Genomic DNA, 24,652 nt, shown 5'->3' with positions numbered 1-24,652 from the left:
TTCTCTCAATATCATCAATATTTTCTCAAAATAAAATATTAATAATTTCTACCAAACCAAAACCCAAATAGAAGTCTCAGCAAATTTGGAGTTTTGGTGGCAACTCAGCTTTTCATCAGACTCATCGTCGCTTCGAACCTGACAAAATTCTTCTTGATTATATGAATAATATCTAGTTTCAAGCTATAGATTGAATCACTGATTGTTATTTTAGATCTTAAACGAAGCAACAGTTTTCTTTACGGAATTATGGATGGTCTGATGGATAAAATTAATGGCGAAAACGGCGGTTTCTTCTCTGCTTCTTCTGATATTCCTCTGAAGCTCATTATCGATACTGACCCTGGGATCGGTGAGCTTTTTCTCAACTTTTTTTTTTATTCGAACTTTTTCTATGTGATTTCTTATAATGCGGGAATAGAACTTCATTGAGAGTTATCTTTTACTTTGTGTTCTGATTCTTAGTACTTTACCTGATTTTGTTTGAATTATTCATCGATTGGAGTTATCGACTATCTGTGCTCAATGTGATTGGTTTCCTGGAATTGAAGTGTCGTTGTATGCGTTTTCTTCTCATCTTATCTCTTTCTTTTTGGTTTAGTTTCGTTCATTATGTTTGGCATGTTCTGTGTTCTATAAATAGGTGTGGAGCTTCAGGATATGTAGAGTAGAGGAGATCCTTGATTGACTAAATAAGAACTTTGAATTTCTGATAGTTATAGTTGAAGGATAGATTTACCATTTTTGGAATTGAAGTTTAGGTCAATTCGAAAATTTTCTCTCTCTTATTGAATGAAGTTACCAAATACAAATGTTTGTTGTGTAATGTAAGTTTTAAATTTCGTCTGTTTGCCTGCTCTATCTGTGTTGTGATGTGATTTTTCATCCTAGATTCAAGCTATATTCACTATGCAAATTGCACAGTAACTCCCTGGAAAGATGAGATTAAAAAGTAAGATAGAAGCTGTATTATGCCTTACCTTTCTGCTCCAAATGGATAGATATCTAGTTTCAAGGATTCTAAAAGTTAAAATCATTCAGCAATGGACAAAAGATTTTCGTGCTGTTTTTGTTGTCAAATATGCGTTCAGAAAGTATGGATCTCTGTACATTTTGTTTACTGATCTAATAATTGTTGTGTGCACTTGTTGATCCACAGATGATAGCATGGCAATCCTAATGGCTTTCCAATCACCAGAGCTGGAGATCTTAGGTTTGACAACAGTATTTGGTAACGTAACAACAGAAGATGCCACACGCAATGCTTTGCTTCTGGTGTGTGCGCTTGTTTACATATTTTCATCTTCTGTAGTATGATATTTAAATTGTCATATTCCATTTGTTAACTTATGTTTGGAACTTGTTCATGATCAAATTCCTTTTTTTATTTGCAAAAGGATAGTGTGAGATTGCAGGCCGTCCAGATGTTCCAGTGGCAGAAGGCAGCCCGGAGCCTCTAAAGGTGACTAACTAAATGCATCATTGACTTATTAAATGGTATCATCTCAGTTTATACTGAAATACGACTTAGTTTGGTGTGTCTGGAATAACACTTGATTTGTTATCACTATGGCGTCGCTTCTTAAGTTTGAAATATTGTTATTCTGCGATGTTTTATTCATATTCCCTGTTTTTTAAGTGAAAATTTGCTTTCACCATGTCTATTGGGACTTCTCTTTCAACAAAATTGTCGCGTGTTTTGATAAGTTATCTACTATGCCTTCTTGGGTAGTTTGCAAGTGGCCTTTCTGTTGCTTTTTTTTTTTTCGTTGTATAGATTCTTCCGAACAATTGTGTATCCATTCATTGTGGCAGCAATTTAGATCAGTATTGGTTTTTCATATTTCTTAACTGTGCTTTCTCATGGAAAAGGGAGGAACACCACGTGTTGCTGACTTTGTTCACGGTTCAGATGGATTGGGACAAATTTCTCTACCTTCTCCAAAAGCACAGAAATCGAAGATGACTGCTTCTGAATTTTTAGTTGACAAGGTCTTGGAGTTTCCTGGTGAAGTTTCTATACTTGCACTAGGACCATTGACTAACTTGGCTTTGGTAAAATATAATCCTTTTAATTACTGTCATTTACCCTTCATAATCTGGAAATGTTACTTTACCATTGTCTTGTCTTGATGCTAGGCAATCAAAAGGGATTCTTCCTTTGCAAGCAAGGTCAAAAGAATTGTAGTACTTGGAGGTGCTTTCTTTGCACTCGGAAATGTAAATCCTGCTGCTGAAGCAAATGTAAGTATCAAGTACATATTTCTCTATACTTTGCAGATCTCTTATATTTGACCTCATCTCTCAGTAGATCCTTTCTACTCATTAACTTATTTCTCAATCTCATACCGCTTAATCATATTAAAAAATATCGGTGATTTTTTATCTTGATGGAAGAAGATCTTAAGTACTCCAAAAAGATGCAGCTGTAATTTGTCCAACCTCCAATCGAGTATTATACTTCTATAATATAATGTTTAGCTCTGGCTGCAACTTACGAGTCGCATCCTAAAATAAGTTTTAGCAGACTTAAACAACAGTTTTACCTGAAAATGTGCATCCAGTCCAACATTTTTTTGACTTGCAGATTTATGGAGACCCAGAAGCAGCAGATGTGGTCTTCACATCCGGAGCAAACATTACAGTTGTTGGGATCAATATCACAACCCAAGTACAACTTACAGGTGATCCTTGACCTCTTTCACTTTTTAGTTCATGCTCAAGCTCTTCTTGGATAGTTTATTGATAATTTTTCAAATCTCAGATGACGATCTGCTGGAACTGAGGGAATCAAAGGGGAAGCATGCTCAGATATTATGTGACATGTGCAAATTTTATAGAGATTGGCATGTGAAATCTGATGGTGTATATGGTAATTTTCTTTGTGAGATATTGATGTTTGGGTAGACTATCATAATATGAAATTACTCATGGATTTGTTGCTCCAACACAGGTATTTTCCTTCATGACCCTGTAAGTTTCGTGGCACTAGTTCGGCCTGATCTCTTCACATACAAGAAAGGGGTTGTAAGAGTGGAGACGCAGGGCATCTGTGTAGGGCATACATTAATGGACCAAGGGCTTAAAAGGTACGATTCCAAATGGCTTAATACATCATGGCCCCCTTATTTGGCCAAATAATCCAATCGACCCTCTGAACTTTGAGATGTCTCATTAACTCCCTAAACTTGCTTAAAGTGATATGATTAACCCCCAAAGGCATACGTGGCAGTGCGAAAAATTGAAGCGTGTATCACTTTAAGCAAATTCCAGGAGTCAATAGATCAGATTAAGCAAGTTTAGAAGCCAGTATGTCACTTTAAGTTCACGTTAAGTTCACGTTAGGTTCACGGGCTAATAAGACGTCTCCGAAATTTAGGGGCCCAAACAGATTATTTAGTCAAGTGGAGGAGGGCCCTGATGTATTAAGCCGTTCCAAATAATGTACTACAATTTCCTCATTTTTATATGATGACCATGGTTATCAAACCCCACCCGACCAGATCAACCTAGTTCAACCGGATCCGGTAGCCAAACCGGTCCCGAGAACTATACAATTTTTGAACTAAAAGTTTAAGCTGATAGTTAAGACGCAATAATAACTTTAATATTAATATCTGACATATCTCTGCACGCCAATGCTCAGCTCACTGGGCTTGAAGCATGTACAATATAGGCCATGTGTTGAAGTTAAATCAACAAATGGCGTTGTCAGGATTTAAACCCTCGATCACTTGGTGTAAGAAACTTTGATACCATGTCGTGAACCAATTGAACTAAAGCTTAAGGTCATAGTTAAGGTCCAATTATAGTTTTAATATTAATATCTGAAAACCCGTTCACATGGGCAGTTCAACTGGTGACCCATAAACTCGGTCAGGGTTTACCATTACCTTATGCTGTGTTGTTATATGATGAGACTGTGAATGTTGCGCAGATGGAATACAAACAACCCATGGTCTGGATACTCCCCAGTTGAAGTTGCTTGGACAGTTAATGTGGTAGAAGTCCTCAATTATGCCAGAAAGTTATTAATGAAACCATGAAAAACAAATCATATGTGCCTCAAGGTTTTGGAGATGCAGGAAGGACACTGAAGATAAGATGGGTTAAGTGGAATTGTGTTATTTATGCACAGAGGTCCAACAATTTGGCATTCTTAAATCTTAACCATCATTTGAAACTATTGAGCATGTGCAAAAACGCCTACAACTGTTAAATTAGTTAATTCCACATAGTTAAGTCTGTTATTTCTGAATTCTCTGTAATGCTAGTTTTCATTATAAGTTATAACAAGATACTTCTGACATTTGTGGACACTGAACAATATAGAACTTCTCTTTTGTGTTTATGAAATGCCGACTTTCTAAATATTTTATTACTTTCTTTTCTATGGATTGGAAGTCTTGACTTGTTCATGGGTTGGGCGGACACATCTGTTCGGTGCATTTGAACTTGTATCTAATGGGCTGATAGAAAAAATTAGGGAAAATTACACAGAAATTCATCTTTTAAAAACTATTTACAACTATGTCAAGTCATATTTTTAGATTATGTCAAACTAGTAAAATCAGTACTTTCGATATATTTTAAGGATTAGTATTTATAAATTAGAAGTCTAGAATATATTTTCTAGGGTTTATGATTTATGAATTGGAGTCTAGAATTTTTAAATTATGATGTAAAATCATAATATATAGAGAATAATGACATATTAAGAATTAAGTTTGGTGATATGATTTAGTTGTAATTTTCTATTTAATTATGATATTCATGTATTTGTCCCAAAAAAAAGTTACATAGGTCCAGCAAGTTCAGGTCTGTAATTTTCACATATTTTGACATTTATTTAATTATCTTATTATTACTTCTTAAATATAATAAATAAATTAAATTTTCATTTTTTTTCCTAAATTTTGAATATATACAAGCATGGTTGTCAAAACTGAACCGGTCAAATAACCAAAAAAGACAAAGGGTCAAGGGTTTAAGATTTAATCAGGATCTAACCCAGGGTTCAACAGATAAAAATCATATGCAAATTATATTTCTATTCGTATTTAATTTTATAACATAGTATAATATTAACTATATTCATAAAAGCTATACTAATATAATAGTAACATTTATTTAATATCAAAATATGGTATCTGTTAACGATATTTTCGAAATATGCTAATTTCAACCTTGTCACGTGTGGTTAGGGTGCGGGCGTGCCAGAGAAATTATTTCTCAATTATGAAAGACGGTTAAGTTTGTGAAATTGTGCGCCAAAAACATGAATTCTAATCGAAGCGATTGGCGAGGGACGCAAGGATTGAAAAAGTCCCTCTTGGGTCTCTAGAGCCGTTATAAAAACTTTGCTAGATTAATTATTTTTATTTAAGCTAAGCGTATAAATTGAAGATGGGTAAAATAAAGAAATTGAAAGTACGAAATTGACACAAGATTTGGTGAAAAAAATTGGTATTTTATTGATTTGATCAAGGTTAGAATACATATGTTCAAAAAGTATGATATTGGAAATGAATTACAATTGAAAAATTTCTATACTAAACATATAGACAATCAATTGAATTGGAAAAAACAAATCAATACAATGAATTGAAATGCAATTAAAAGAAAATTGAAATTCAACGACAAACTCGGAGCCACAATAGCTATCTCGGCTGGACGTTGAACTTTGATATCGGCTTGAAATCCTCTAATGCACCACGTTCGGTTGGGTCCGTATGGAATATGATCTTGACAATATCAAAACATGTGGTAGGCAAATGGGGCAGATTTAACCTTTGACTTCGGTGGGATTGATTGAGTGCTTAAGAACCCGGAATTGGACGAGTAAATAGGCTAAATTTAACTTTGGAAAGTTAGGAACAAACTTCTATGAGGGATCGAAGGCTAAACCGGACTCTAAATAGACGAAATTGGGAGTTGAAAATAACTGGCCGAATCTGGGAAATTCTGGAAACAGAATATCTACAAGAATTTGGACTGTAAAGATTGGCTTGTAACTATAGTTTCTGAGCACGGAATTGGGAAAATAAATATACTAGATTGAACCTCAGGACGTCAGGAAAAACTTTGTTGAAGGGATTGAAAGCAAAAAATGACTTTAAATGGACGAAATCGGGCTTTAAAAATAATTGGACGAATCTGGAAAATTAATTTGGAAAATAATTCTAATTAAGGAATTGAGTAAACTAAAGGCTTAGGAATGCTAAATTGAATTAAAAAAAAAAAACTTGAAAAGAGGCTTGAATTAAAGCTAAAGCACACTAAAAGAGCTAGAAAAAGGAAATGAGAACTAAGAACTTGAAGAACAAAGAACAAAAACTAGGAATTAAGCATTGGAGCTTTGTGAGAGGGTTTTGTGTGTTGAATGAGTGATTTTTTTATGAAGAATTGAGGGTCTATTTATAGTATTTTGAGAGGGCAATTTGAGTAATTAATCATCAACTAACCCTTATTTTTCTCTCTAATTTTGACCACTAACTTGCCACCTCACTAACTTCCTCAACCTCCACAAACCACCACTAACTTCCATGCCACATCACCTCACTACCTTGTGAGAGACTTTTAAGGCTTGGGCCTAGGTGTGGGGATGGGCTAGACTTCGTAGGTTAGCTCGTTGTTGTGTCCAGATGCGTTTGGAGAAGTCGGTGACCGAAAACGGGTTCCGGGCGAGGACTGACCTCTAGCTCGCCGAGCTGACTTCCCGTTCGTCGAGCTGGAGGTTTGTTTATATATATATTTATTATTTTTATTTTTCATATTTTTCCTCATTTTTATTTCTTTGATTTAGAAAAATGGAAACTATACCCTAAAATTAAATATAAGCTTTCTATATACATGAAAATAAAATTTATTTATTTTGGGCCAACAGTATCGTATTAATAAATTTAATATGATAAAAAAATATATAAAAATTAAAGAAAAGATATAAAAAAAATTTTGGTTTCGAGAAAAGATATACTTTTTAAATTAATAGTGATTATTTTTATTAATAACTAACATATAAATATACTAATAGCATATCTATTTTATAATTAAACTTAAATTTTAATTTATTAGACTTAAATACTAATTAAACTTTATTATTGAGAAAATAAAATAATTTTTAATGATATTAATCTAAATAGAAAAAATAATACTAAATCATATTTTAATTATTTAACTTATAACATTATTATTTATTTTTAAATAGTTAATAATAAACAAAAGTGAAATGGTAGTGTAGTGGTGAGCATTAGAGTCTACAAACCAAAAGTAAGTTATCTCGTACTTTCCAATACTACACTGACTTAAGCATTAAAGAGAGTTCGTTGGAATCCGACTCTTCCCCGATGTTTACCACTGTTTCAGGTCATCGGAAGCACAACGATGATTACATTCAATATTAAGGACATTACTAACTTATATGAAATTGAGTATATTTAATTCATGCTATTTTTTTATTATTACAGAAAAAATCATATTAAGCCCCATAATATTTATAACTTTTATTGATTAAGGTCATGTTTTTTGTCACTTAATTTTAGTATCAGTAATTTCAATTCAGTTCGGTTCAGTAATTTATCATTATTTATTATTATTATAATTAGAACCATTATTATTATAAGATTTTTATTTTATTTATTGCTATTTTTAGAGTCTAATAATATAATTTCAGTTCAGTAGCATCCAGTTCAGTTCAGTAAAAAAGAACAATGTCTAAGTATATATGATATTTATCTTTTTTTTATTGATTAAACCCTTAATTTTTAATTTTCACACGCTTCACTAACGGTTTACTTAGTGAGAGGATCAATATGTGTGGAAACTAAAATCCAGGGGCTAATCTGAAAAATTAAATGATTATGAGGTTTAGTTATGAGTTTAGGCTTATTAAAACCATTAAACTGGTCTGTTTAATTTAAAACCAGTAAATGTAAATTAAACATAACAAACAAGTTTACTTGTTGCTTTGACATTTTTCCTTACCTCTACTTGTTCAGGAAAGATCAAAATACCTAACGCTTTCTTATGGCGACGAAACTCAATCCATTAATGCTCTTTCAGCAGCAGCAGCAGCAGCAGGAGCCTACGCCGGTAGGGAACCAGAATTCCAACCAACCTCCGCCTGCTGATGCACCGCCGAAGCAGGTAGCAATGGCGATGGACAGGCTAGGACAAGCAGCTCGCCTCATTGCCGAAGTAAGGCTTGGCGCTGACCGCCTCCTTGAAGCGCTTTTCATTGCGGCGCAGCCTCACCAGAGCAATAAGCCGTTGCAGTTATTCGTCAAAGAAGATGCTGCCATGCGCCAAAACCTCCAAGAACTCCGATCAGTTGGTATTGTTCCTTGTTATTTTAGGGTTTTAGGCATTTTAGGTTAAAATTGTTTGCGTTTTCATGTGAAATTAAGTTTGTGGCTCCTGTTTTCTTTGAAATTCAACCTTTACCTCGGTTGCTTTCATGATTTAGATGCTATTATCATTCATGAATTTTGTTAATTTTGTTAGGAAGGCAGCTAGAAGAATCTGGGGTTCTGAATGATTCCTTAAGGTCTCGAAGTAATTCTTGGGGTCTGCACATGCCATTGGTGTGTCCAGATGGTGCAGTCGTTGCATATGCTTGGAAACGGCAACTTGCTGGACAGGCTGGTGCATCAGCAGTTGACAGAACAAGGTTGGTTTGCAGCTTTTTGATGTTGTTACGGCTAATGCCTGTGCTGCCTTTAATTTCTATTTGATTGTATTGTTGTTCCTGCTCATGAAATGAGCCTCGAGCCTTCTAATGCAAGCTCTGTGAATTCTCCTCGTGCCATGGCCTTGGAATGTGAGAGCCTTCTACTCCTAAGTTTTTGTTTCCAAAAAAGAATATAGTTGTTAAAGGCGCACCTTGGGCAAGGCTCAAGGTACTGAGCCTTGATTCTACAAGGCGAGGTGCAGTTTAAAAGGCTCTCGCCTTGTGCGCCTCGGAGCCTGAGTCACGACGCTCCTCAGTAACATATACTGTTTTCACTAGGTTTTTTCTTTATTTTTTTTTACTGTTTTGTGTAAGAGGAATGCTTGATAAATCTCAACCACTAATCTAGTTTAAATAACTTAATCTTAACCCTTGATCTAAATAAGAATATCAAGAGACGTAAATATATAAAGACTATATCTGCTTATGGACTGGTCATCTCTAGAACCATGTAATTCTATTAATATGTTAATGTATTTATATTTTAAACTTTTGTACCAAGACTGCAAGTTAATGCAGACAACCTGTTCATGCCAAACCTTTTTTTCTATTCCTCGTAACTACTGTACCAACAAGACTACAAGTTAATGTAGACAACCTGTTTTTTTTTTGTTTTATGCTCTAACTAGTAATAGAGTATTGGTGATATTATGAAATGTTGATATGCTTTAACTAGTAGTAGAGTATATATATTTTGTTATTTTCTGCCCCTCGTGTTCCACAGACGCACGTCTTGCGTTGCGCTTTGAGCCTAGGCTCCAGGACCCCTTAGCGCCTTAGTGCGTCTTTAACAACTATGGAAAAGAAAGTGGTCGTTTTATTTCCTATTTGATTGTTGTTCCTTGACATGAAATGAGCCTTGAGCTTTCTCATGCAAGCTCTGTGAATTCCTCTATAAATCCTCATGGAGGTTTGTGATTTGGCCTGGCCGTGGAATGTGAAAACCTTCTACTTATAGGTTTTTGTTTCCAAAAATGAAAGTGGGTAGTGTGCAAAAGAATGATTCCTCTCTGTTAGGATTTATATGTTAAGAATAGCATCAATGTTAAGTATATCATCTCAGCATGTATTGTTTAGTGAATGTGCCATTTTGTGTTATATAATTATCTTATATCCGTTTTCAGATTAGCTCTTAAGGCCTTCACGGATCAAAAAAAGCGTTACTTTCCTCACCTAGATGATGGGGTAGATGGTCAAAGTGCAGAAGTCTCAAAGAAACATTGCAGTTCCCAAGTAAAACAACCAACTCTTCAAGAAGATCTTAGTGGTTGCAAAACTTTGTCAGATATCCTAATGCGTTTTGAAAAAGAAATGCCAAATTTCAAAGTTTCCACTTATGAACGACTAGATTGGTTGAAAAGAGCTTCTTCACTGCCAAGTTCAGCAAATGAGAATCCCATAGAAATTTCAAAGGAGCATAATTTTCAAACTTTGAATAAACTAAGGACTGGGTCACAGGGGGGCAGTACCTCTGATAAGGCTACTGTAATTGAATTGTTGTTTCCATCTGTCTTCAGAGTTATAGTCTCATTGCATCCTGCTGGTTCTGTTGATCCAGATGCAGTAGCTTTCTTTTCTCCAGATGAGGTAATTTTGATTATTAAATGTGCATTATTCAGGATTCTAGTCTTCTACAGTGGTATGATTGTTTCGTACTATTGCTCATGTTTGACAGTATTCTGACTATTAAAGTAACTTCACTTTGTCACAAGCATGCCATGGAATTGAGGTTTTAATAAAAAAAAAAATTAATATTTTTTTAAAATTGGTAAAAAGAATTGAAGGACTGAAGTTATTGCATGATTGAATATGCTCTTATTGCCCTATGTGTTCTGTCCCTTTATTCATAATAATCGTAACTTCTGTTACATATTGCCGAGACAAACTGCATATTGACTAGTATTCAATATATTAAACATTTGATGCTGATTGACCAAGTTTAATCAGTCTACTTCCGGCTTCAATTCTAGTTAATGGATCTTGATTGCTCCTCAATGTTAGCATCAAACCACAATTTGAAGTGTAAAAGCTGAAATTTTTTTTGGAAAATGCACAAGTAGCATGCGTTTTGATTTAAATCAGGTTGCTATTTTACAATTGCATATCTTAATTCTGGACCCTAGTTTTATACCTGGGAAATGATTTTTTAGACAAGTTCATTTCCAAATTCAGTGTTCTGCACAGCCTATATAATGATGAATAATGTTGAATCCTTCAATGGCTAGAAGGGAAATAACTATTAAATTGTAATTCCAAAGGCATCTCGGATAGAGATGTTCTGATTTGTGGTGCATGGTTATGGGTTTATCGAACGTACTCAGCCAGGGCTTTGAACATCCAAGTTTAGGTTGGTAAAATTTGTCAAGCTTGTTCTTTAACCGGGCCTAATTAAGCTTTTCAAATACAGTTTGCAATGTTTTGTTGCAGCTCCTCGGATTATGAGGCTACATTTTAGAATGTTATATCAGGATCTTTAATTTAACTAGGAACTGATACAAGATTCTTGCTTATATAGTTATTTTATAGCAAACCACTATGTAGCTTTCATAAATTTATTTTCAATATTCCTTTGGCGCAACGGTAAATGTTGTTGTCGTGTGACTGAGAGGTCATGGGTTCGAGTCTTAGGAGCAGCCTCTTACCAAAAAAAATAGCAGGGGAAGGCTTGCCCCCAATACACCCTCGTGGTGGGACCCCTCCCCGGACCCTCACTTAGCGGGGACGCGTAGTGCACTGGGCTGCCCTTTATTCCTTTCGTATGAAGCGAAAGGCATATGTTGATAAATATAACTTTTCTTTTGCGCGCTGGTTTGTACTCCATGTAATATCTACTTGTTTTTTCCATTTCGTTTCCCTTCCTTTATTCTGAAGTGTATTATAGCTGTATTAGCTGAAAATTTATTCATTTTTTATATTACTCAACAGGGAGGCAACTACATACATGCAAGAGGACTTTCAGTGCATCATGTATTTAAACATATCACGGTAACCATGCTCGCCTCTAATCTATTTCTCGTTTGAGGTGGAAAATGAGTATGAACATTCCATTTCTAGCTAACTTGTTCTAATCCTCCTGCAGGAGCATGCTGCAATGGCCCTCCAACATTTTCTCGGCACCAGGACCGAAACAACCCTATATGTTCTTTTGGTACGGCCCTAAATTCATGAATTTTTGGTTTGATTTGGTTGTTCGTAATTAAGTCACTCACCTTACAAGACATTCATATTGTTCCTTGGATGCTTTTTGTTTTATCTAGCACTGGATATGCAGCTACCAAACACTGTTTACCAAAGTTTGCAGGTGAATTTCTCCTCTTTTGCATTGCATTAATGGTATTATGAAATTGCTACGCGTTATGAATTCGTTAGTTGTTGCTGCAGTAAGTGTGGGCGGCTACTGGCAATGGACCGAAAATCATCATTATTGCTACCTCCAGTTCATCGACCTTATCGGAATTTCTTTCCTCCAAAAGCTTCCTCAACCCAGCCCGTTTCCTCTACTAAGGACCAAGCTTCAGGGGCTTACCATATCGGTTGCTTTTCCGAGGATTTGTAGTTTCTCTCATTTTAGCTGACATAAGAAAGTAGAAAGGTAAAAAGTGTGAAACTTGTGCTTGTTAACCATGAAGCAGTAAAAATGTGCATTTTTCTGTCGTTATTCCGTACCCGAACAACTAAAAGGAATTTCTTTTGCAGATTTGCATCTCTAGTGCACAGAAGCTGCTTTTGGAATTTCAAATCTCACAGTGGATGCTGGCTGTAAAATGCAAAGGAAATCTTGTGGAAATAGCAGCCTGATACAAAAGTAAGATTCTGATTTTATAACGCTATTAATATTAGGCAAAAAGCTCCGATTTTTTCAGCACATCATGCCCGTTAAATCTCGTTATAGATTTTTAAGGATTTGCTCTTTTTTGTAAATAAAAATTTTCTTTGGAAAACTGAAACATCTTCAAAGGATTTGAATCATTTGATGCATTGTAACTTAGAGTTGTACTTTAAATTTTCAAATAGACATTACTGTAACAGCCTATGTATTTAGTTAATTAATTTGTTGAAATGTAAACCTCGTGATAAATATAAGGGTAAATTAGAAAATTGGTCCAAATTGAGAGGCTCGTTTACATATTAGACTCATTACAACACTTTCAAAGTTAACTTTTCCGAAATATCCTTAGGATCTGTTTGGTATGACGTAATGCAATGTAATGTAATCAAAGTTGTAATGTAATGGAATGGAATAGTGATTCCATTACCATGTTTGGTTAATAAATAAATAAAAAATTATGAAATGTAATTACCATTTCAATACTTATATTTGTTTAGTTAAATATAATCATAAAATTTTATTTACACAATTAAAATCAACAAAAAAACATGAAAACGTGAAAAATGAGAAAAACACGAAAAATATGAATTGCAAGCTCTGCTTTTTTTTTGTGTTTTCTCGATATATGTGTTTTTGCTTTTTCGGGTTTTGCATTTTTTCATGTTTTTCAATTTTTCATGTTTTTCTAGTTTTTTTTTTGTTTTATCATTTAATAAGAATTGTGCATAATAAATATTAATAATAAAAATAAAAGAGTTAGTCGTAATGAGGATTCATGCATATTCTTTATGTAATGGTCATTACATCAATTTGCAAAGAAAAAATGAATGATGTATTTGTGATTCCATTACACAAAAGTAATATGGTTCATCCAAACATGGTAATAAGCCTTCATTGTAATGGGCATTCTATTACAACATTCATTACGGCGTACCAAACGGACCTTTAACATATATATTATAACTTAACATATCTCTCCACTTTCTTTCATTATCTCTCTTCTTCTCTAATTTCCATGGTTTCTTTGTGATTTTCTGTTGAAATTTATGATTTTTATTTTTTTGATTTCTTAGAAGTAAAAGCTTCTTTAAATAGATTAATTTAGTTGTTGTATCGATAATGAGTAAATATAGAGTTTTCTGTTAGAAAACAGATTGAAGCAATTGCTAAGCAATTGTCTTAGCTGTTACAGTGGAAGCAACTGCGCATCCAAATTGTAAACTGTAAATCCATCGGGCATAAAATCTTCAAATCTCATTCAATAAAAGTGAAAACTAACTTAAATATCCAAAAACTAATCTACACAGAAATTTATGGATTGATGTATGAAATTGAAATCTTAGATTGATGTATGAAATTGAAGTTGGATTGCAAAGGATGAGAATTTGAGTGAAAGAATTGATTAATTAAGGGTATTTTGGAAAAGTCTAGTGTTAGTTTGGTAAGAAGTAGGGCAATGAGTCTAAATATGGAAATGGATAACCTAAATATAAAAACAATAATCAACCACAAAATACAAACAATATAATCAAGTATCCATACTACCCACCAAATTTATTAAACTAATTTCACCAACTAGTTTAGTCGAATGATTAAAAACTTAATCAATTAAATAAAGTAATATATAATATACCATTAGTTTGCACTAACTAAAAGTATTCTAGTTCAATTGAAATCTGACTTCACACCGAAACTTAAGAATTAGATATTTATTGCCTAAAAGACAAATTACTATACTTGACCTCATCTATGAACTGCAAATAAAGAAGTCAAATCAAAACTAATGCAGTTTATCTAGGCATTCCATCAATAGTATAATTCTGATAGCATGAGGTACCTAAATTTACTAAAACACTATTATTAATAATCCAAATTCATTCATTAAGTTAAAAAGGCAGATTCATAATAAATACAAGATATGCACACTTGAAGGGACATCCTCCATCACAAAACAATAACACACTAATAGAAATAGCCAAGGACGGATTCAGGAGGGGTTGAGAACCCATTGGTTGCCGGAAAACGCTAAATGTTTTTTATGGAAATTGTGTACGCTAAAAACATCCAAAAAATTAATATCAATTTGCACTCATAAATCACGAGAGACCATCACAAACATCCCTGTCTGAATTCTGATTCGTCATTGGAAATAGCCAACCTTAAAAAGAAATGAACAATGAAGTTGCAATTTCTCTTAGCCAAAAGCAAAAGAAATAAAGGTCACAGCTTGCACAAATCGAATGCCATCACATTTAGAGGTGGAAAAAGGGTGCATGATCCATTGCATTCCGGCCACTCGAAAGCCATACTTCAAAATGTCAAATAACTCGACAAAATGCTTCTACATTGGGACTAAGAGGGTGTTTGGTACCTCATTTTCATACTCATATTTGCCTTTTCACTTTAAAATGGAGAGTTCTAGGTGTTAGTTGAATATCTTCTGTTTGCATTTTACCCCTCAAAAGTAGCATTTTACAGAAGCAGAGAATCCATGTTTTTTGGAAAAACAGTTTTTTCCAACAGCAAACAGTAGGTAAAACTAACGGGCCCTAAGTGTCTAAGGCCCGTTTGTTTTACCTACTGTTTGCTGTTGCTGTTTGCTGTTTGCTGTTACGGTTTGCTGTTTGTTGTTGCCATTTGCTGTTACGGTTTGCTGTTTGTTGTTGCCATTTGCTGTTACGGTTTGCTGTTTGTTGTTGCCATTTGCTGTTACGGTTTGCTGTTTGCTGTTACGGTTTGCTGTTTGCTTTTTAAAAAAGCTGCTTTTCCAAAAAGCAGAGATTCTCTGCTTTTGTAAAAGGCTGCTTTTCAAGTGTGAAATGCAAACAGGATGTCACTAACCAAACACCTAATGCTGCTTTTCAGATTTAAAAGGCAAACAGAAGATAACTAACCAAACACCTAAAACTCTCCCCTTTGAAATGAAAAGGCAAACAGGAGCGTGAAAAGTAGCAACCAAACGGGCCCTAAGTCTAATACCATGTATATATTTTCCGCTTAAGGATAAATCCAATTTATTGGGCCTTAGAACTTTAAAAATGCGTCTATGTGTATTAAAAACACAAATTTGCTAATATAATTCAATCGCTTAAGATTCAATTTATTTTTGCTTCTACCGTCATCCTTCAGCGCTCCTTGTTCAGATATTTATTTTTGCTTCTACTGCAACTTGATGTTTAGCTTAATTCACTTTTTCTGCTTTATATTTTGATTATAAAATGATTCCTTTTCTTTTATTTTTTTGCAAATTTTGGTCTATAATATTTCACACAAATTTTGTTAAAGAGAAAATACCAAAAAAGAGTTTAAGAAGGCAAGCTAACAAAACCTAAATTGACTTTTGTTAACAAAATAATCACTAATGAGTGAGTGAGCCACAAAAATTCGGAGATGAACTCCACCAATGAAGATCAAAAGCCTCTAAATCGTACTTAGGTAAAGAATTTGTTGACGGGTTCCCAACCCGGAAAATATGAGAGACCGCAAACTGCATTTTAGAAGTTAAGACAAACAATGCTTCTATTCTTGACGAGGCTCCCAAGGGTGGAACAAGTCGCTTTTTTAAAAGATCCACCACAAAAATGGAGTTTTTCCAAATGAATCATAAGGAAAGCCCCTAGCATTGTGAAAAATACCATCGGAATCGGTTGCACTCAGGAAGCCCGAATCCAATCCGTCAGTTTTAACTTTTATCCAACCAAAGGGAGGGAAGGGGCAGCCTTCGGACTTCTAAAATTTGAGGAGCAACTGTAATCCGATCCAAGATGTCAAGTTGCTGAAGCACTATCGGATATCATGTTGGTGAAGCACATGCAAGTCCTTTAGAGCGTTAGTCTAATTCATCTCAAAATATATCTTAAAATATAATAATTGTAAAAACCGAACATCTTGGGGTTCACGGTTTTAAAACGCGTTGTACGTATTAGATTTTCACCTTACTAATAAGTTTCAGTTTCTCTCCATTTTTTATATGGGATTTAGTTCATTCCTGTCTCTATCGCCATCCTTTAGAGTCGCTAGTTACTCATACCTTTTATTCCAGCACCACCTGCTCTAGACCGGATGGTTACAATAATAGTTTATATATAGAGGATAATATATTAGGCCTGAAGGTAAGAAAGATAAGAACAAACAATACTCGGACAACTTTTCATTATTACATTCCGAGAATTAAATTCCTTTGCTAAAAAAACCTAGCCGCTCTTCATTTTCTCTTAAAAGTCCCTAATAACTTTATTTTTTTTGAGAGGGGAAAAAAAATTTATCTTCCTTCTTCCTCTTTTCATCCAAATTTTATTGTACTTTTCCGTTTTTTGTGTTTTTATTTTGTTTTGAATTCATATATCTCATCGAATTTCTTTTCTATTTTATTTGCATTTGTTATCCGTAATTTTTTCATTTGTATCTTTTTCGAGTTTCATACGGGTGAAAACAATTTATCTATGCATTCTTATCTTCGAGACTCGATTTCTGATTGGGTGGTTAAGTTGATCCAGTACCTTAACCACTTTGAACCATGCGTTTGGTGGTAAGTCAACGTGAATATAATTATGTCCAAACTTGATAAAACTAAAATATGAGTAATCCTATTCATTGTTATATGAAATACTAAATAAAATTATTTATAAAAAGCCAACATGATTGTTAATTAAGTGCAAACTTGAGAGGTGAGAGTAAGGTAGGAAACAAACCAAACCCAATAAAGAAAAAATCAAGGGTTAAGGTGCAAAAATACCCCTAACGTTTTGGGCAATGAGTAATTTTATCCTTAACGTCTAATATGGTGCAATTTTACCCCCTAACGTTGGAAGCCAAGAGCAATTTTACCCCTAACGTTAATAAATTTGGTCAATTTGAGAAATAATTCATCAAACTGTCTTCTCGGTCATGAATCTTGTCATCTACACTTCATACGTGTGTCATTTTATCAGTAAAAAATCATAAACATACGTTGGGATGTGAAAAATAAATAAATAAAAATATACTGTCTTTTTGTATGAATTAGACAAAATAAATTCAAAAAATTCACCAAATTTATAAATATTAATCTCAAATTCTATTATTAAATTATAAAAAACATGAAATCCTTTTTTTAGAACGAATTGTTATGCAATTGGTGATGAATAAGGAACAAAAATATCTGTGTTTTATAATAGTGTCTGAAATTGACCCAATTTATTAACCTTATGGGTAAAATTGCTCTTGACTTCCAACGTTAAGGGCAAAATTGCACCATTTTAGACGTTAGGGGTAAAATTGGTCCTCACTCAAAACGTTGGGGGTATTTTTGCACCTTAACCCAAAAATCAATTAAACCAACTAATTTTCATTTTGAGTTTCCTAATCCACACTTTACCTACTTCATTGAAGTAAACATTTCAACTCTCTCCCACAAACACTTCAACCACCTCTTCCAAATCCCCCCATATATTAACCCATCTTTAAACCCAACATTCCAACAATTTCAACACATAATTAAGTCCTTAAACTTTCACGGTTTTAACGATTGAGTCCCTGATGGTGCGCGATTGTTCATCAACTGCAATCGCGGGGAAGATTTCGTGGTGTTGCGCGTTGTTAACGGTGATGTTGCTGGTTTCGAGCAGCTTTGAAGGTGAGAAAATGGGAATTTTTATGAAGAAAGGATGTGATGAAATTTATGTTGTAAGAGAAGGAGAGACTTTGAATACAATTAGTGAAAAATGTGGAGATCCTTTTATTGTTGAACGAAATCCTCATATTCATGATCCTGATGATGTTTTTCCTGGCTTGGTTATTATGATTACTAATTCTAATTATGGTTAATTACTTGTAAGTTTTTCTTTAATCATTTTACTTAAATCTTGTTTTTGTATCTTTGTTAATGAGGTATTATTTTGTATTATATATGGAGTTTTCTTTTAGGTTTAGTGTTCGTTTGTTTCCATTTTTCAGAACTGCCTTTTGCCTTTCAACGTTAAACAGGAGATAGAAAATGTGGTAACTTGTTGTTTACTGTTCTTGTTTGCTGGTTGCTGTTATGGTTTGTTGTTTACCGTTAGAAAATGGTGTTTTTTAGAAAAGCAGAGATTTCCTTTTTTTTTTTTTTTTTTTGTAAAAAGTGGTAACCAAATACCTCTAAAATCCCGAAACAACTACTTTTTGGAGAAAAAACAACCAATACTTACTGCCTAAACGGGTCCCTAATACGATAGTTGTTCCTGAATTTCTTCAAAAAGTTTGATTGGTCCTCTGAACTTACATAGCGTCTCCTTAGCCCATGAACTTGTTTAAGCTGTAATGATTAAGTTCCTAAATGGCCTAAACCATACGGGACGACCCATTTGCCCCTTCAACTTTAAAAGTGGTATTAGCAACCCCCTGTTGTCATTATAACGGAAACAATTATGACATTTCTCATTGTAAGCACCAATGTCATAATAAAAAGGGTTGTGCACTACTAAAATAAGCTGCAAATGAGGTTAGTATAGACAGTACACAAGTTATCTTGTAAAAATTACATATATGGTTATGCACTACTAAAACAAGCTACAAATGAGGTTATATATATGCAGGCTGGTTCCAATACTTCCATGAACACTTGTACTAATGTTGGAATTTCATTTTGGTTCCGTTATAATGAAAACAGGGGGTTGCTAATACCACTTTTAAATAGTTGAAGGGGCAAATAGGTCGTCCCGTAAGTTCAGGGGGCAAAATGACCAAAAATTGACAAGTTCAAGGGGCTGCGTATGGTTTATGCCTTCCTAAATCTATAAAAACATTATAAAAGTGTAAAAAATATAAAGTTGATTTGTTTAAAAATTTAGAGCGTTTATTTTTTAAGTTTTTGATATTTTTTTTTTACAAATTGAAATGTATATCACTTTAAATAAGTTTAAGGAACTAATGGATCACTATAAGCAAGTTCAGGAGACCAATAGATATCTTTAGACAAATTCAAGTGGTTAATAAATCATTTTAAACAAGTTGAGGAGACTAATGAAACACTTTGTAAGTTTAGGGGTCAATCAAGTTTTTGAGACAAATTAAGGGGGCCTTTCTTTTATCTTGTGTTTATACATAGAAAAAAAAAGTTCACAAGTTTTGTACCTAAATTTACTTAAAAATAAATAGTTAAAGCTGAATCCTATAAATTATATTAATCTTTTATATACCACACATGTAAATCCCTTTTGGATTTGAAGGGGGTGTTTATCGTGATTTATGGTTGCTAAATTGATATTTTTTAAGTATTTTTATATAAAAAAAAGATTACATCGACGTTTTCCATATAGAACTTTCAGCGTTTTCTGACCCGCAATTAGTGATTTTTTTTTTCCATACTTTAAGTTTTAACAATATAACCTAAAATTTGAAGTTGGTCTCAACTAGAATTTAAAGCACTCCAAAAACTTGAAAATACAACTACAAAAAGATAGGGAAAGGATTTGAAGTTTTAATAAGTTTATTTGCTTGGATTTTAATTTCAATTTTCTTATATTACTTTCCTTGTGTCATAATTAGATCTGTTTACGGGTCCGAGTATCTACCAGATTCGTGTCCCCTAAACCGAGGTTGGATATGAAAAATTATTTTAGGCTCAGATCTGCTAAAGCCCACGTCTTTTTTGAACGGGCTTGAAATTTATAAAAATAGCACGGACCGGCCTAGACCGATCCACCTATTAATATTAATTAATAAATTTATATATTTATATATTAATATTTATTTTTAAGTATAATTTTAATTTTTTATTGTTAAAAATTATACATATATATTTAAATGGGTTTATATGGACTAAGTTTTGGGATTTGATTTTTGAGCCGAACCCGATCCAGTCCGAGTTCACCTAAATTAATAGCGGACAAAACTGAACTTGGACTCAGTATTTTTTAAATAAAAGCCCGTTGGGCCCAATCCGAGCCCAACCTATCAACAGGTCTGCTACTAGCGTATTGTACTTCTCATTTCTGATTATAAAAAGATAAATTATTGTAATTTTTTTCTTTTTTGACAAGAAAGGACAATTTATTAAATATCATCAGCAAGAGCAGTACAGACATAAGAAGCTGGTACTGAAATCCAGACCCTCCTCTCAAAAGCAGGTGTAGCTGCACGGACTAAAAGGTGAGCAGCGGAATTCGCTGACCTACGAATAAATGAGATTGACACATTACCTATGTCCTTAATAAGGATTCTGCAGTCTTCAATAACTAGATCTAGAGCCGAATAGCATACACTAGCAATTGTGAATCCGATTCTACCAACACGTTCTGCCTGCCAGAGTCCTTCAGCCAGCTCAATGCCTCGCGACACGAGATCGCCTCAACAAGGAATGGGTCAAGACAACAGTAAATAGTACCGTTGCCCGCAGCTTGGAACCCGCCATCATTATCCCGCAGGATGAATCCATAACCAGCAATACCCAAGTCAGAAAATATGGCCCCGTCAATATTAAGTTTTAACATACCTGGCGGGGGTTTGCACCATTTCTGAATCACTTCAGCAGTCGTCGTCACCGCACCACTTCCATGGCTTTGGGCAGCTTTCCAACTTGAGACAAATTGCATGGCAGTGGAGAAGAGTATGGTATGTGACATGACTTGTTTTGACCATACTCTATTGTTCCGGTTAAGCCACAAGAACCAGCAGCAGACTGCCACCATACCAGTTTCCGACGGGAACAATAACCTCAACTTCTCCCAGAATTCTCTAAAGGAAGAGCAAGAATCTCCTAGACCTGCAACGCTAGTCAGGCCCCAGAAAAGTCGAGCCTGATGGCATCCAACTAAGACATGGAAGTCATCCTCCTCCGATTGCAGACATGATGGACACAAGTTATTAATCGGAACCCTTCTAGCAGATAAAGCGCTCAGCGACGGTAAACAACCAGCTAAGGTTCTCCAAATTAGATTTTTTACCTTGGGAGGAACCTGAAGTGCCCACACTGTATCCCAATTAACTCCATCAATTGTCAATGATGGATTATTGCCATATTTTCTAGACCACGGGTGTTTATACGCACTTTTCACACAAAACTTGCCTCTCTTTCCCCAGAACCATCCCCACGCATCAGACACCAAACGGAGACTTAAAGGAATCCTCCGAATAAGTTCTATATCCCGATCCACAAAGATCCCATTGATTAATTCCAAGTTCCACTCTCCTAAAGGTTGTCGGATGTTATTCACAGTATCCACTTCAAGGCCCGGAAGTCGCGCACTTTCTATAAAAGGGTGGTCAGGGTCAGGCAGCCAAGGGTCTTCTCAGATGTTAATAGACTCCCCTGACCCAACAACACGTCTAGCTCTAGAAATAACAAGTAATTGTGCAGCATGTATACTTCTCCATATAAAACTGGGCTGATTACCAAGATCCGCCACTAGAAAGGAAGAAGAAGGAAAATACTTAGCCTTATATACCCGTGCAAGTAAGGAATCTGGATTGGTTAGTAGCCTCCAACCTTGTTTAGCCTTATTGTAATTTAAAAGACTATAACTTTCCATAAATAGACAAACATAAGTTATAGCCACATTAATATAGATAACTTAATTAAAAATTATTGAATTAAAATTATATTTTAAAAGAATACAATAAATATGCAGTACTACATGCAGTACTAACCTCCATATTATATTATTGGGTAAATAATTTGTTAGTCCCTTACTTTTTACCTAATACACTGTTTAGTCCCTCTATTTTGAAAAACACATTATAAGGTCCCTAGTTTTTACTAATATTAACCATTTGGTCATTTTATCTAGTTTTTTTTAGACTTGTAATCGTTATATTTTAGCATAAACAGATATATATATATAAAATAGAGTAACATAGTCAACTTGTATTATACTGTGGTTGTCCTAAAAGCTAAGATATGTTCGGTTAAAAATCTAAAAAAATATATAAAAGGACCACAAGGTTAATATTGGCAAAAGATAAGGACCTTAAAATGTATTTTTCAAAATAGAGGGACTAAACAATGTGTTAGGTAAAAACTAGGTGACTAATAAATTATTTACCCTATATTATTTGCTAAACCTGACAATGAAGTATTGTAAAATAAGGGTAGTTTCTCTTTTATTTGAAATTATTTTTATATTTTTTTCTATACGAGTATTTATGGTCTTTCTTCCTACATGAGTGGTTGCAGTTTGTCTCTCTATATGGATGTTATCATGTTTCTTTCATAGAAAAACAGAAGAGTTTTATCTACCTGTCACATAGATCTAGCTCATTAAATGATTATAAAGTCATTAGTAGAGAAAAAGATTCTGAAGTCGATTATGGGTGGAGTTTGTTTCCCGTTGTTGTGTCAAAAATAGTTTCAAGCATATTGTACCATTGTTTTATCACGATTTATGGCATTGAAGATGCAGATTCAAGCTTCTATTATGTATTTCTAGATTGTAATTTTTTAATAACTTACGTCGAGATGTGCTATTTTTTTTTTCTATGAATGAAACAATTACTTTTTTCTCAAAAAGAAAAAAAGCAGTTAAAAAAAGTATTACATTTTAAATGTTGAATATTATAAATACCGTGACAATTAATGGAGAATTTCTATTGTACACCAAGTGTAATACACCCGACCAATCAAAAGAGGGATATGGATATCAATTCATGTGAGATGATTGGTGTTAAGAATAAACATGTATATGTGGCCTTTTTTATTGGTCGATGTATTGCACCGGGAGTAGAATTTCTCTAGTTAATGATTGATTTTTTTAATTAATAATACAAATTAAATATTAAATTTAAGGATATTGATATTATTTTAAAAGATAAAATGGAAAAAAAATTATTAGCAAAAGTTTCAAAATTGTTTTTATATAAAATTTTAGAATATTATTTTGGTAGTGTTAAAAACTTAAAATTTTATAACTTAACTAAATTTTGTAAGTAATATTATTAAACAAGTTGAAAACTTATAAGGATTTGATAATATTAATTTTAAGTAGTTAAGAGCATTATACAGAAACCTTTAATAAAAAAAAAAGTTAAATTAGAAAATAAAATATATGAAGTTTTAGAATTTACACAAAATATAATATCAAATCCTTTTTTTAATTATTTTTTTATTAAAAGAAGATTAATATTGGTTTTCAATTTCTCTTTGTCTCAAAACCAAGTCTTTTATAAATGTCAAGGTTTTACCACCAAACAACATTTTTTATTTTTCGAAATAACATTTTTTTTTAGTTTTTTCTCTTTAAAAATTAACTTTCCATCTTAACCAAACAACATCTAAATAGTCTCAAAACAGAAATTTTCAAGAATTAAAAATATATTTTTTTATAAAAATGCTTAAACATTTCATTAGATGATAAAATATAAGATACATCATGAAAATAGCAAGGGATAAAACTTTACACAAGAACAGACTAATACTTAATACAACATCAATAAAGGAAATAAAAGGTCTACAAAAAGCAAAAATAACTATAAAAGGTACAACTAAAACAATAAGACGACAAAACTCATACTTCTCACGAATCCAACTCCACATAAAAGCCACTGCAAATCAATCATCATCATTTAGTTTCTTCCGACTAACTGGACTACCTGGATCTGAGTCGTTTTTACTGGTGCAACCTCGTAGATCCGTATATCTACGTATAAAATAACATGTTTCCGCTCTTGCTAAATCTGAAAAATACGTAAACGACAGTGATATAGCTAAGAGATGCGAATCAGATGGAGAAAATCCGATGAAATGTATGGATCTTCAACTGAAAACAAAAAGAAAACACTAAAAAACTAAAAAAACAGAAATACAGTCATAGATGGAAGGAGGAATGAGGAAGGAGGAAGACAAGTTTCCTTCTCCCTCTTCCGACTAGATCTGACTACTTTATTCTAGCTTAAGGTTGCAAAAAATCAAGTTTGGAAAAGGAGAAAAGGAAAAGGAAGAAAGAAGAAAACAGAAAGCAGAAGAGGAAGAGGTGGTGGGCGGCAAGAAAATGAGAAAGACCTAGAGAGAAGGCAGAGCTTCTCTCTTTAGGAGCCATTCTATTTTTGGTTACACGCTTTGACACAATGGTTAAGAATCATGTAAGAATTAAAAATACTTAAAATATCATTAACTCTTCAAAAAAAATTATTATGAGGCAGTC

General features: G+C 33.7%; 3 protein-coding genes across 3 annotated transcripts; all 3 read left to right on the top strand.

The window, feature by feature from the left end:
* Positions 1-4,381, top strand: LOC136209687 (uridine nucleosidase 1). Its single transcript, XM_066001242.1, has 9 exons — positions 1-352; positions 1,160-1,275; positions 1,403-1,462; positions 1,873-2,055; positions 2,140-2,244; positions 2,588-2,684; positions 2,765-2,872; positions 2,954-3,089; positions 3,938-4,381. Exons 1-9 carry the CDS (start codon positions 250-252, stop codon positions 4,044-4,046), a joined length of 1,017 nt encoding a protein of 338 aa, XP_065857314.1. The 5' UTR covers positions 1-249; the 3' UTR covers positions 4,047-4,381.
* A 3,578-nt stretch (positions 4,382-7,959) lies between these two features.
* On the top strand, positions 7,960-12,836 carry LOC136209662 (mediator of RNA polymerase II transcription subunit 27). The gene is made up of 8 exons (XM_066001212.1): positions 7,960-8,332; positions 8,503-8,668; positions 9,853-10,315; positions 11,654-11,713; positions 11,808-11,876; positions 11,986-12,029; positions 12,110-12,320; positions 12,425-12,836. The coding sequence occupies exons 1-7, from the start codon at positions 8,026-8,028 to the stop codon at positions 12,282-12,284; spliced, it is 1,284 nt and encodes a 427-aa protein (XP_065857284.1). The 5' UTR covers positions 7,960-8,025; the 3' UTR covers positions 12,285-12,320; positions 12,425-12,836.
* Positions 12,837-17,966: 5,130 nt separating this feature from the next.
* Positions 17,967-18,466, top strand: LOC136209522 (uncharacterized). Its single transcript, XM_066001015.1, has one exon. The coding sequence runs from the start codon at positions 18,075-18,077 to the stop codon at positions 18,360-18,362; it is 288 nt and encodes a 95-aa protein (XP_065857087.1). The 5' UTR covers positions 17,967-18,074; the 3' UTR covers positions 18,363-18,466.
* Positions 18,467-24,652: the final 6,186 nt, after the last annotated feature.

The sequence above is a fragment of the Euphorbia lathyris genome, chromosome 10, assembly GCF_963576675.1.
Source record: "Euphorbia lathyris chromosome 10, ddEupLath1.1, whole genome shotgun sequence".
NCBI lineage: Eukaryota > Viridiplantae > Streptophyta > Magnoliopsida > Malpighiales > Euphorbiaceae > Euphorbia > Euphorbia lathyris.
The sequence above is the reverse complement of the archived record's forward strand: the minus strand, read 5'-3'. Positions and strand labels throughout refer to the sequence as shown.

Excerpts from the sequence above, each read along its gene's own strand:
- LOC136209687 (XM_066001242.1), top strand. The coding sequence starts at position 250 with ATGGATGGTCTGATGGATAAAATTAATGGCGAAAACGGCGGTTTCTTC. Across the intron at positions 2,685-2,764 it reads AACCCAAGTACAACTTACAG|ATGACGATCTGCTGGAACTG; the intron begins GTGATCCTTGAC and ends TTCAAATCTCAG. Across the intron at positions 3,090-3,937 it reads ATGGACCAAGGGCTTAAAAG|ATGGAATACAAACAACCCAT; the intron begins GTACGATTCCAA and ends AATGTTGCGCAG.
- LOC136209662 (XM_066001212.1), top strand. The coding sequence starts at position 8,026 with ATGGCGACGAAACTCAATCCATTAATGCTCTTTCAGCAGCAGCAGCAG. Across the intron at positions 8,333-8,502 it reads CCAAGAACTCCGATCAGTTG|GAAGGCAGCTAGAAGAATCT; the intron begins GTATTGTTCCTT and ends TAATTTTGTTAG. Across the intron at positions 8,669-9,852 it reads TCAGCAGTTGACAGAACAAG|ATTAGCTCTTAAGGCCTTCA; the intron begins GTTGGTTTGCAG and ends ATCCGTTTTCAG.
- LOC136209522 (XM_066001015.1), top strand. The coding sequence starts at position 18,075 with ATGGTGCGCGATTGTTCATCAACTGCAATCGCGGGGAAGATTTCGTGG.